The sequence below is a fragment of the Amaranthus tricolor genome, chromosome 8 (genome assembly GCF_026212465.1).
Source record: "Amaranthus tricolor cultivar Red isolate AtriRed21 chromosome 8, ASM2621246v1, whole genome shotgun sequence".
NCBI classification, from domain to species: domain Eukaryota; kingdom Viridiplantae; phylum Streptophyta; class Magnoliopsida; order Caryophyllales; family Amaranthaceae; genus Amaranthus; species Amaranthus tricolor.
The window spans coordinates 5,456,434-5,469,326 of record NC_080054.1 but is presented as its reverse complement, the minus strand read 5'-3'; the positions used below and the strand labels follow the sequence as shown (position 1 = coordinate 5,469,326).

At 32.3% G+C, this 12,893-nt stretch overlaps 1 protein-coding gene across 1 annotated transcript; it reads left to right on the top strand.

Moving 5' to 3' along the window:
• The first annotated feature begins 276 nt into the window (after positions 1-276).
• LOC130820182 (probable serine/threonine-protein kinase PIX13) lies at positions 277-5,065 on the top strand. Its single transcript, XM_057685453.1, has 6 exons — positions 277-659; positions 1,045-1,385; positions 3,317-3,452; positions 3,534-3,676; positions 4,004-4,127; positions 4,451-5,065. The coding sequence occupies exons 1-6, from the start codon at positions 572-574 to the stop codon at positions 4,825-4,827; spliced, it is 1,209 nt and encodes a 402-aa protein (XP_057541436.1). The 5' UTR covers positions 277-571; the 3' UTR covers positions 4,828-5,065.
• Positions 5,066-12,893: the final 7,828 nt, after the last annotated feature.

Below are 12,893 nucleotides of genomic sequence, written 5' to 3'. Positions count from 1 at the left end.
TAATTTACAATATACTTTATAAGTCATATAATAACATAATTACATAAAATATATAAAATTAATAATTTTTATTTAAATAATTCATAAAATTTCATACTCATAATTACAAGTTATAATAATAATATCCATACTTCATTCAATATCTATCATTTATACGTCATAACCAGCTCTACCCTTTGAATGACTCAAACAACGATTTTTTATTAGTTTAGAGTAGCTGAGTAGGACAGGACAATTACACCAAAAAAATAATCCCTCCTTGCTAAGAATACACCTAATACAAACAGAAAGTTGACCCGTTTAAAAAAGAAGAATGCTCATTTAGTCATTTCAACTCTACTATAAATTTAGAAATGGACAAAATTCCTTAATTCTTAATAGTACTGTTACCTGGGAACCAGAATTTTCAGAATTTTCAGCATATTTTCTCTCCCATTTCTATTCCTCTCTTCTTCTCTTCTCGAAACTTGAAATTAGCAATCATTTTCAAACAATTGGGTTGTTTAAAGGTGACATAATAAAAAGTTTGGAACTTTGAAGCTAATCATAGAAGAAGGTTCAAGTTTTTGAGATGGGTAATTTGATTGGTTGCTATGGAGGAGGATCCGACCCAACTGTTTTACCCCCTGAAGTTGAAACTCTCAAAACTCTTTCTTCAGGTTTCTCCTCTCTCCTTTCTTGCAAAGTTTGTATCATATTAGTACTTTCTTTTTTGGGTCGGGTCATTTGTAAAATGGCTTGGTCGGGTCGGGTTTGTTCTGTATCCGTGGGGTTTGTGAAGTTTTTTTAACATCTGTTTGATTGATGTTCTTGCTTTCTGAATTCTTAAGTTTTGTTCTTGGACTCTTATACTGATTTTGTTTCATAAAGGTCAAAGAAAAGCTTCATTAGTGATTATTTTCTTACTTACGATTAGTTTTGATAGATTTTAATTTTTGCATAATATTTTTACTCTTTTTTCTTGGGTTTGGTTATAATAATAAAAAAAAATCATTGTAAATCGTTATGATTAAATGTGATTATAGTTTCATGTGTATGTTGCAGGAACTCCTGGTAGAAACATATCTGGTAAAGGGTTTTCAGAGAGTAGTAGTTCAGAATATAGTGGATTGTCATTTGGAGATAATCTTACTTTTGAAGATTCATTTCCAACTGGAGAATTGTTGGATAAACCCAATTTGAGGGTTTTCACTTTTGCTGAACTCAAAAGTGCTACTAAGAATTTTAAGCCTGAAACACTTTTGGGTGAAGGAGGATTTGGGAAGGTCTACAAAGGTTGGATTGATGAGAAAACAAATGTGTCTAATTCTAAAAGTGGGTTGAAGATTGCTGTTGCTATTAAGAAGCTCAATTCTGAAAGTGTTCAGGGTTTTGAAGAATGGCAGGTAATCATTTTTAGTAAAAAAACACTTTCCATATTTAATAGTTTTGTTCTTCTAATGTCAGCAACCCAGTAATGGAAGGGAGAAAGGTAGCGAACAAATTATACGTATGCCCCTTCAAAAAGCGGGCTAGAAGAAATGCGCCCATTTGAAATATCCCCCAACTCTAACTATCAATTTTTTTGTTATATATTATACAAATAATGTTAATAGAATTTCTAATCAAATGAGCCGGGCCATGTTCTAATCAAGTCCAAGCCTAGATTTAACGGTTTATAATCCATCAACCCTCAATTCCCCCCTAAAAAAGGAAAATAGAATGAAAAGTAATGCTAGTTTGTATAGATCATTACTTAACGCTGATTTGTCTTAGAATGTCTTAATTGAAAGTATGCTGGGCTGTTCAACCATGATTATGAATCATGATTATGTCATTATTCACTAAGAGGAGTTTTCGGAGCTTCCATAGGTTATTATTTCCTCTGGTTTTATAATAGTTATTACACTTCTGGTTTTCACGCTATCTAATGGATAATTTTAATTTTTATATCTTAAATTTCATATGATAAAAAGTTCTAAAAAGTTAATATTATGAAAATACGCATTAAGACGAATCAAATAAAATCACGCTTTACTATATTTTTACATTATACATGGAGAAATATATACCAAACAAAATCAGTTGATGAACAGTAGTCGCTATAGAAACTGTAGCAGCTAATAGAATCCAGAGTAAGTATTAAATTGGAACATTGGTATCTTCCATTGATAATTGCTTCAACAACATTTCATTACCCTAATGCTTTTAATAACGATCGATTTTAATATAGTCCATTAGAATCGCTTTATTTGGTTCTATCAAAGTGTAGTTCTGATTTAAAGATGTGTGCACCAAGTAAAAAGAAGTTTACATCTTTAAAAGGTTGGTGGATAATGGAAAGGTAGTTAGTGTTGCCTTACCCTCTTTTGTGACTTTGTTTTCTCATGCGTACTGTTGCTAATTGCTATGACCTTTTTATGTCATAGTTGCATTTATTAATTCAAGTATATAGCAGTTATTAATCTTAATGATTGAGTTTTGAAATTTAGTCTTTAGTGGTTGAAAAAAAAAGCTAAGATCTTTGTACCGTACAATCATGGTGGAGTAAAATTTTGAAAGTTTTGATCAGGGTTAATAAATGACAATTCCAAGTTGCGCATTTGTTATTATTTGATTGTTATTGCTTTATTTACCCAAATTTTATAGTCATGTACAGTGATAGTTGTAGAAATTCCAACCTTGACAGCTTATAATTGTTTTCAAGTACTAAGTAAACCAGGATGGTTGAGCTGCCTCCATACTAAATTTGACCAAGTTTTCTCAATAGAAAATAAGAGAAAGGGAAAGAGTTTCTGCTTGAAGTTTGAAATCAAACTTATTCCAACAATTACCCGGCTAATAAAATTTCAGTTTATGTTACTCGTTTGCTACCGTTTTTCTTTGTCATTTTGGAGTCATTAGAAGTTTAGAACATAATAGAGAAGTTTATTGTTAATATATCAATTATATTATTAATCTTAGACTTAGTACACGTCTTGCTATTTTAAGTGCCTATGCTGTGCTCTGAATCTTTTGTTTTTCTCGAGCCATGGATCTCACTGGTCGCAACTTCCGTACCTCCTTTGATAAGAGTATGGTTTGTCGTCTTCTAACCTTTCATGGACCATGACCATATCTTTTATAAGCGGAATATACTGGGTATGATGATAAAGAGGAGATTAGAAAATTTGACAAACTTTGAACGAACTAGGCAACTAGCTGTTGTAAATATCAGCTAGCTTATTTAACATATTATAGCGCATTTGGTTTTGTTTATTGTATTGTAAAAATTACTTGACAGTCAAACTTCATTTTGCGCTTATGTCTAATTTGCTGCTTTTACTAAAAAATGCAGTCGGAGGTTAACTTCTTGGGAAGGCTTTCCCACCCTAACCTTGTTAAGCTATTGGGATATTGCTGGGAGGACAAAGAATTGCTTCTTGTGTATGAATATTTGCCTAAAGGAAGCTTGGAAAACCATCTATTTAGAAGTAAGTTTTGAAGTGATTGATTGCAGATTTGGTGGGAAAAATCATCTTATGTTTGAAATTGATGATGCCCTATCATTGTAGGGAATACTTCCATGGAACCACTAAGCTGGGACAGACGGATGAGTATAGCAGTGGGAGTAGCTCGTGGGCTAGCTTTTCTGCATAACTCCGACAAGCAAGTCATCTACAGAGATTTCAAGGCCTCGAATATACTTCTTGACGTGGTATTGCGAAACATCTTGTGCAAGATAGATGTTCAGCATAAAAAACAATCAACCATGATATAAGGGTTTTAAAAGTATAAAGTTCAAATTTAATGTTACCATACCTACCTATGGGGTTGGAGGGGTCGGATGTACCCAACCTTACCCTTTTTAGTGACTATAAAGCTGTTGTTTTCGGTTGACCTTTCGTAACAAACATTATTAGCAGCTTCACATAATTAAAAGTTCACATGATTTAACATAATCTAATCTGAAACCACAAAAACTCTATTTTCTTAAGACTTGCTTATAATGTTCTTATGTTTTCCCTCACTACTCTGGATGCAGAATTATGATGCGAAGATATCAGATTTCGGATTAGCTAAATTAGGGCCATCTGGTGAGAACACACATGTGACGACTAGAATCATGGGTACATATGGTTATGCTGCACCAGAGTATGTTGCTACAGGTAATGTCTTTAGGACATTTGACAAAACTTGAAACTAATGAGATATGCATGATAATTCCTGCTAGTCTTTCAAATCTCCATGGATGGAATTGGAAATGAAATGTAAACAAAGATTAGGAAAGTTCTACGCTATCATGATTAAGATTACTTTTCTTTATTTATTAATCATTAATCGAGGGTCTAATTAGCCACAACCTCCTTATCTCCTTTGATATGGGATGGTCTGCCGTCATCCAACCCTTCCCAGACTCTTATCATAATATTTTTTATGGGTGGAATATACTACTTATGATGATGATATTGATGAGCCTATTGTTTTTCAGGTCACTTATATGTGAACAGTGATGTATATGGATTCGGAGTTGTGCTTCTCGAGATGCTAACTGGGTCACGAGCACTTGATTTAAACCGCCCAAAAGGACAGCAAAGTCTCGTGGAATGGACGAAGCCATACCTGTCCAACAAGAACAAGCTGAGGCATATTTTAGATCCTCGGCTTGAGGGCCAGTATTCTCTGAAGGCAGCATTCGAGTTGGCTCAACTCACAGTAAAATGCATCAGACTCGATCCAAAAACCCGCCCTGACATGAAAGACGTGGTGGAAATGCTACAAAAAATTGAAGCCATCAAAGTCAAGAAGCGTGCAGAAAAATCTGCTGCTAATCACAATCACTCCAAAAATGGCCTTCGTTCTCCTTAGCATCTGCAACTCGGTGGCATAAGAACTAAGATGGGGTCTTAGTCGTGAAATTGGCTGGGGAATTGCATATGATGTATTCTTAAGCAGAGGTTTGCTAATGCAATTTACCTAAAATGCATGATTCTGATCTATTGTTTATGAGCGATTTATTATCATGTGCGCAATTTTCGTCACTGATTATTGTCAAATATTGTTGTAAGATCACAACTGTGTTGGTTTAGTGGATATAGTTTGAATCTATCGGGAATAATTGTTGGTGTTTGCGGGTTTTTTTCCTAGGAAAATTGTACATTTTGGCAAATATCTTATAGCGGTGCCACATGATTGGCTCATTTCCTCATGAATCTTGAATTTAAAAAGGAGAAGCTTTAGACTATGGGGTATTTGGCAAAATAGTTTATTAAGAAATTTTAGCTTTTTTTTTTATGCATATAGAGGATTGAGTGGTCAAAACATCAAATGATAATGTTTGGTAAATAGCTAATTGAAATAGTATATTATTATGAATAAGTTGTTTTTGAACAATCTGTTCATAACAGCGGGTTCAAAATCAGCTGCTTAAACCAGTCAATAAAATCTACTGGTCAAATCAGCCAATATAATCGGTTATCAGCTGTTTGCCAAACACTCCTTATATGATCATATTGAGAAAACACAAATTTAAAAAGCTAATTAACCATTAAATTATATAACACTAATCTTGAGCTTATCCTTTGCTTGCTAAATAAGTTGGTTTTATTTAGTGTTGTCCCCACATACTCCTATGTCCCGCTAGGTTTGTCCAAGGGTTTTGACACAAATAATAGAGTGATTTGAATTTAGTGTCAACCTCAAATCATGAACTGTTGGTTACAACTAGTGTAAAATATCGTCACATTTTATATCAAAATATATACGTGGAGCTCTTGAATCTGTAGAGATATCTACTAGCGCGATTGGAGCAGCAATAGGAACATGGACAATGACGGAGACGTGAAGAAGGGCATTTGCATGTTCCTACAAGGCTACAACAACCTATCCTTGGAACATTAAATATTAATGGAATTGGAGCTGCAACTAGTAATAAAAATATAGATAACGACATTATAATCATAGCCAATTTAGCATAGAACGCAAAAAAAAAAAAAAAAAAAAAAAATAATCGACTTAGTTAACATAGTAATAGTGGTGAATGCTTGATCCATATTGTTAGGGTTGTCTCCAAACTTTTTGGACACTAAATAAAGATAAATATGAGCTCTTTGAATACAAACGTGCATGTCTATTATTTATGGTAACAACGATAAACTACTAATTTATTTTAATTAAAAGAAGTTCTGGTTTACTCAACTAATCTAATTAACCAACAAAAACCAACCAATTATGAATAACACTACTTTATTACCTAGATTTAATTAATATCAATTAAAGGTGTTCAAAAAAGACCCGATGACCCAAGATTTACATAATCTTGTAACCGATCCCGATTATACCTGACATAAAAAATGATTTACAATTATGTAAAAAACTATAGACGTAAAGGCCCATTTCATTGACCCTAAACACTTACTCGAAATCAACCCAATGAACTAAATGAACACATAATTTCAATAAAAAGAAAAAAATATATCAAATGATACTCGATAGCTAATAACTCAAAATCAATAATTGAAACACAAATAGTCATTATCAAGGTAATGAATCGTCATTGATTATGGAAAACAATTGCATGTACAACTCAGTCCAATCATATCATGGACTATATAATCAGAACAACTAGTATAAGATGTCTCACTATACATGAGACATGCTCATACAATTAGGTAATTTATCTAATTGATCATTTTAGGATTGTAATTAATAATCACTTTATGGTTGCTTATAAGTGAGTACTTTAAAATTACTAAGAAAATGATCACTCTAGACGTTATAATTGGTCATTTTAACGGTGTAAGTGATCACGATAATTTTAAGAGTATAAAAAGTGACTATTTATGATTAATCATTTTAAGAATGTAAATAATCATTTTAAGGTTATAACCAATTTCTTTAACACTGTAAGTGTACATTGGGTTAGACTAATAGAGAATGTCTCATTTGAGAATTTGTACTCTTCTCTTTATCTTGTTGGTTGGTTCGTTTTCTAATTGTTCATTAAATAATGCAAAATTCCTTTTGGTAACATTAAATATATGAAATGCGAGTAGCAACACTCTATTTTCTTGTCCACATGGTAGCATTGAAGTAATATGATAGCGGATCAAATCCCTTCATCTAGCCAACTTAGTGAAGGAGATTCAACCCCAATTTCCACTCTAATGAGCAATGAAGACTCGGTCATGGACGTTCTTTAATCATACTATCTAATAGAAAAACTGTAATTTTATATGGCCTTTTTATAGTGATTTTTCATATGGAATAATTTTTACCAAAGTTAACATCAACTTATTATAAATTACAATATTTGATATCAAGAGTAAATTAAAAAATGGAATATTTAAAAATAAATTAGCAAATTAATTATTATAAATAAAAAAAATTTCAGTAAAATAATTATTTTGTGCTAGAAATAAAATATAAATAACTTTTGGATAAGTATATACATAAACATCGTAAATATTAGGAAAAATTACCGTGAATAATACAACCTTTCGTTAATTTCCCTACAATAATATGAATTTTTGATTAACCATGAATAACACCAACTTACGGGGGTTTTTTTTCTAGAATAATACCAACTTTAGTTTATTAACTAATTTACCAACTTTTTTTTGTCATATAATCTCATATTGTTTGATTTTTAACATGTGGAATATTCTAAGGAAATGCCCCCTTAAGTTGGTATTATTCATGGTTAATCAAAAGTTGTTATTATTGTAGGGAAATAAGTAAAAGGAGCAAGAATTTTAAAGAGTTAAGTCATTTTAAAACGCAAGCGTTCACATTGGAACCACAATCCGTGCTTGGCATGTTGATTTGAGAAGACGATGATGAATCATTCCGCTGAGGTGTGAGATTTTAAAGGCAATGATGCCTTAGATTAGTTTAATGTTCTATTGTGTTAATTGCTCTACCACATGTTCGATGGTTAGCAGAGATGCTACCGAAATTTCTACTCACACTTATAAAGTTTATTAGTATTTTATTTATTTTATTTTAATGTAACACTCGAATTTCCTCCCGTTTATTACGATTTTTGTTTCGTTTAAGGGGTTGAAAATTCAGGGGTGTTACAGATGGTTACCAGAGCCAATGGTTCCTATCTTCGACGCCTTGTGTTTTCAAATTCAGTGAGAAATTTCTTGAAGTTAAAAGTTATTTGTGAGAGTTTGTGTAGATATGGGATAGGTGCATATTACATATTCATGCACAATTATTATGATTGCACGTGCATAGATAAATATATAGTTTGTTTAGATTGTTATGAGACTCGTTCTCATGTGTGTTATTATTATAAGTAAAAGTTATGATTGTGGTTTGAATGATGATATGATCTAACAAATTAGTAAATTTAAATTATGTATTATCAAGCAATAATGAAATATTTTAGTATTTGGTTCAACTCATGAGTTGTATTATAGGTATTAATTATGGAGATATGAATTCGAATGATGGAATTCTAAAGAAGTTGGTTGCATCGGAAACTTTCTCTTGCTTGTGTTGATAATATGAAATTAGTCTTATGTATCTGAATATTTGTTCATGTAAATTGTTTTCATAAAGCTTATGATTTTGGATATTGATCCTATACATAAATCCACTCTTTATTTATCTATTTGAACATTTCATTTGTCAAGTGCATTCGTTCATCATAACATAGAATGTGGTGATCATAATTCTTTTGAATATGGTTAATGATTGTGCAAGTATGATTGTAAGTAGTTTAAACAAGAATAAGGACGAGGAATTAAAAATAGGATAAGAATTGCACATGATTGTAAATGAAGTTGCTAGGTTAGGAAATTGATATGATACCTTGTAGATAATGCCTTGGTCATAAACTTAGGGTAATGTTATAGTCTTTGAATTCAAGTTGGTGTTTTAACTCAAATGGTGACAATTCTATTCATGTTTTTTTAAATTTGGTTATAAAATATTCACACCTTGGAGTAGTGTAAATTAGACACCATTAGTTATTGTCTTAGATCAATGATGATATATGGATAAGTATGGATCCAAGTGACACTGTATGATTACTAATATGGATGGAGTATATTAATACGTGAAAAAAAAAATCGAAAGTTGATGATGGAGGAGCGACTCTCGAAAAATCAAACAAGTTATTCGAGTGGTCCGAACTTCTTTTTTTTTTTTTTTTTTTTTTTTGTAGTGATGATTCTTAATATGTGAAGTTCTAAGTTTTTAATCATGTGTACAAAGTATCATGCACTCAAGCTATGAAAGATCAAATTAAAAGTTCACCCTTTATTTAAGTTATCAACAAGTTTGAACTAATCTTTAGACGATTTCACTATTTCTTATCAAATTAAAGTCATGTATGCTTAAAAGTGTTTATAACATATTAATTTATTTTGGTGATAGTTCGAGGTCATTTGTTACGTGAGAAGTTTTAGACAGTGTGTTCAAAAGTATTACTACTAAATCTGTCCAATTTGGTTTTGATCTAGTTATCCTACTAAATTGGTTCTAAAATGTATTATAACCCCTTAAGTAAGTCTAAAGTAGTGTACAAATAATTTCCATTGATTAATGAAAACCAGTTCTACTAGTTATATTGTTATCATGGCTCAATAATGTGAGCTTGTAAGTATTAACTACATTAACGTGCTAAAATGTGATACGTAATTGGATTACATTTTGAATTTAGTCATTATGTTTTAAGTAATTAATTGGATTAGATAATTTCCTAATCGAGTCATGATGTATAATTTAGCAGGTTATAGTACGATTTGATCATACATCATTAATTAAAAGAGCATGTTAGTTTTAAGTAAAATGTTAAGATCATGTTATGATAAGTCAAGTAATTAATTTGAATATGTAAAGCTGAGAGCATGTAATGATGTATCATCATTTAAGTATAACAAAGTTGGTTATTACCAAAATCTACTTAATTAAGTAATTGAAGTATTACATGTAACATATTGTACGAATTGTACCGTGGTAGGATGAGTGTGAGTTTTTGTTTAATCATGCATCTAGTCATGGATTATAATTAAGAAGTTATGTAAAAGTTTAAAGTATGTTTTTAAGTAAAGAGATTATGTACCCGATAATCATCATCATCATCATCCTACCCAATGTATCCCGTACATAGAAAAACTATGAACAGGGTCTGGGGAGGGAAGGACCGCGGCAACTCATACCCATAAAGGAGAACGCGACCAAAGGAGTCTCCCGGCTCAAGAAAGATAAGGAGACGTAGCTACAATTGGGTAATCTAAGAGGACATCAGTAGTCTAAATCATGGATATGGCGCCTCCAACTACCCCTATCCCTAGTCAGACCCTCAGAGAGGTTTAATTCATGTAAGTCAATTTTTATTTGCTCATCCCAAGTTCTCCTGGGTCTTCCTCGACTCCTCTTACCCTCTACTATAATGCTTTTTACCCTTCTCATAGGGGCGGTAAAGTTCTTTCTCTGCACATGTCCAAACCACCTCAATCTATTTTCGCCCATTTTTCTAGAAATAGGGGCTACCCCTAGTTTGTCCCTAAACTCTTGGTTCCTAATTCGATCCATCAATGTGTGCCCACACATCCATCTCAGCATACGCATTTCTGTAACTTCCATGTTATGTTCAAAAATCTTCTTTACAGGCCAACATTCGGTCCCATATAGCAGAGCAGGTTTGATTGACACCCGGTAGCATTTTCCTTTTAACTTGCTTGGGAATTTCCTATCGCATACCACCGCAGTGGCTGCTCGCCACTTGTATACGATGATTTACATCTCCGTCAATCTCCCCATCTCTTTGAATGATCGATCCCAAGTACTTGTACTTGGTCGAACTTTTGATAACTACTTCATCAATGAACACCTCTGTTTCACCTATCGGTGATGTCCCACTAAAGTCCCACCATATGTACCCAATAACGTGAAAGATTAATTATTGATGTGTAACTCATACAAGTGCACAGGAGTGTCAAGTATAGTTATGGGTAACGTCTAACTAAGCCTGGTATGTTAAGTAAAAGATCTTCACTTAGATTTTGAAAATGTCTTCCAAGTATGAGTGTGTGGAAGTGATGATGATCATTCTGCACTATGGTGGGTTTGATCATCAACCACACCTACCTTTCGTTGCATTTTAAAGTTATCAATAGTATTAAGTATCTTATTAGTATAATACATTGGATTGGCTTATGTCTTGTTCCTTGGATTAAGTGCAAAGACTTAGAGAATTATATGTTTATCGTTGTATGGATCATTTTGGGAATATTAGTCAAGTTTGATGATCCAAATATAGTATTAATGGGTTGTTACGATGGACTTGAAGGATTCTATAGATGGGATAGTTATGAATGTGGTGATTGAATCACTATGAATACTCTATATTTCTCTCGTTCAAAAGTTTATCGTAGAATGTCTTTCTAAATGTACAACTTAACTAATGATTCAGTTGCATAACTAACGTTCTCATCTACATGTATAAAACTCATTAACGTTTTAAAGGAAAGCATTGAGTGTTTGATTTTTTTTTTCCTGAGATAAACTTGTCAAGTTAATATAAATAATTCAAAAGTAAATTGAGTTGTTAAAATATTAAAGTGATGTTTTTATCTTTTAAATTGGAGTTTTTGTAGTATACCTTTATATTCTAAAACTTTTCTATGTTGAAATGTCTTGAAATTAACTTATAATCATTTTATCATTTGTTAGCAAAAGTTTATAATGTCTTCCCAACTACTAGTTGACAATGGTTGTTAATTCTACTTTGGAATGATTTTTCTACCCTTACTCCATCAACTTCATCTATGCCTTTGTAAAACATTTGAGTAGTTCTCTTAAAACGTGTTCGAAAGTAAATTTGTTTTTTTTTCTGTTATTATAATTGGACTCAACTTTCTTTACAAGTCCTAATGATACTACGCTCTTTCATGTAGTAACCATGCTATATTACGTTGTGCAATCATTCAAATTCGACATATTGCATTGTAGTCATACAAACGTATCAACTTTTATGGATAAAGTCACTCGATAAGACCAGTGCCACCTAGTGAACTCCCTCATTCAATCATATTGAATTTAATTGTTCTAGTATGACCTTCCTCACTCTTAAATATTTTAAGATATTTTTTATTCTGAGATCTATAATATTTGAAGTGTCAAAGGCTGTTTGTGCTTTGGAATTCCATTCTATGGTCTTATGTTTTGTGAGTTGGGTGATAGGGGCCATGATTGAACTAAAGTTTGGGACAAACCTTCTATAAAAAGAAGCTAAACCATGAAATGAACTAACTTGGTGAATGGTGGTAGGAATAGGCCAGTCTCTAATAGCTTTAAATTTCTTTTCATTCGCTTTTATCCCCTCAATTGACACAATAAAACTAAGAAATTTTACTGATTCCAAAAAGAATTGACACTTTTCCAAATTACCATACAATTATTTTTAGCCAATACACTAAAAGCTTGATACAAATGTTCAACATGCTCGTTTTCACTTTGACTATACACCAAGATATCATCAAAATAAACCAAAACAAATTGACCTAAGAAAGGCTTTAAAGTCTGGTTCATAAGTCTCATAAAGGTAGAAGGTGCATTAGACAACCCAAAGGGCATGACTAACCATTCATAAAGTCCTTCTTTAGTTTTAAATGCAGTTTTCCATTCATCCCCTTCATGAATTCTAACTTGGTGATATCCACTCCTAAGGTTGATTTTAGAAAAAACTTTCGAACCATATAAATCATCTAACAAGTCATTAAGTCTAGCTATTGGAAATTTATACTTGATGGTGATTCTATTAATGGCTCTAATGTCCACACACATCCTCATTTCTCCCTTTTTCTTAGGCACAAGTAAGGTAGGGCGGCACAAAGACTTATGGACTCTCTAATCAAACCTTTAGCTAACAATTCATCAACTTGTCTCCTTATTTCTCCGGTCTTTTTAGGATTAGT

Excerpts from the sequence above, each read along its gene's own strand:
- LOC130820182 (XM_057685453.1), top strand. The coding sequence starts at position 572 with ATGGGTAATTTGATTGGTTGCTATGGAGGAGGATCCGACCCAACTGTT. Across the intron at positions 1,386-3,316 it reads AGGGTTTTGAAGAATGGCAG|TCGGAGGTTAACTTCTTGGG; the intron begins GTAATCATTTTT and ends TAAAAAATGCAG. Across the intron at positions 3,453-3,533 it reads GGAAAACCATCTATTTAGAA|GGAATACTTCCATGGAACCA; the intron begins GTAAGTTTTGAA and ends CTATCATTGTAG.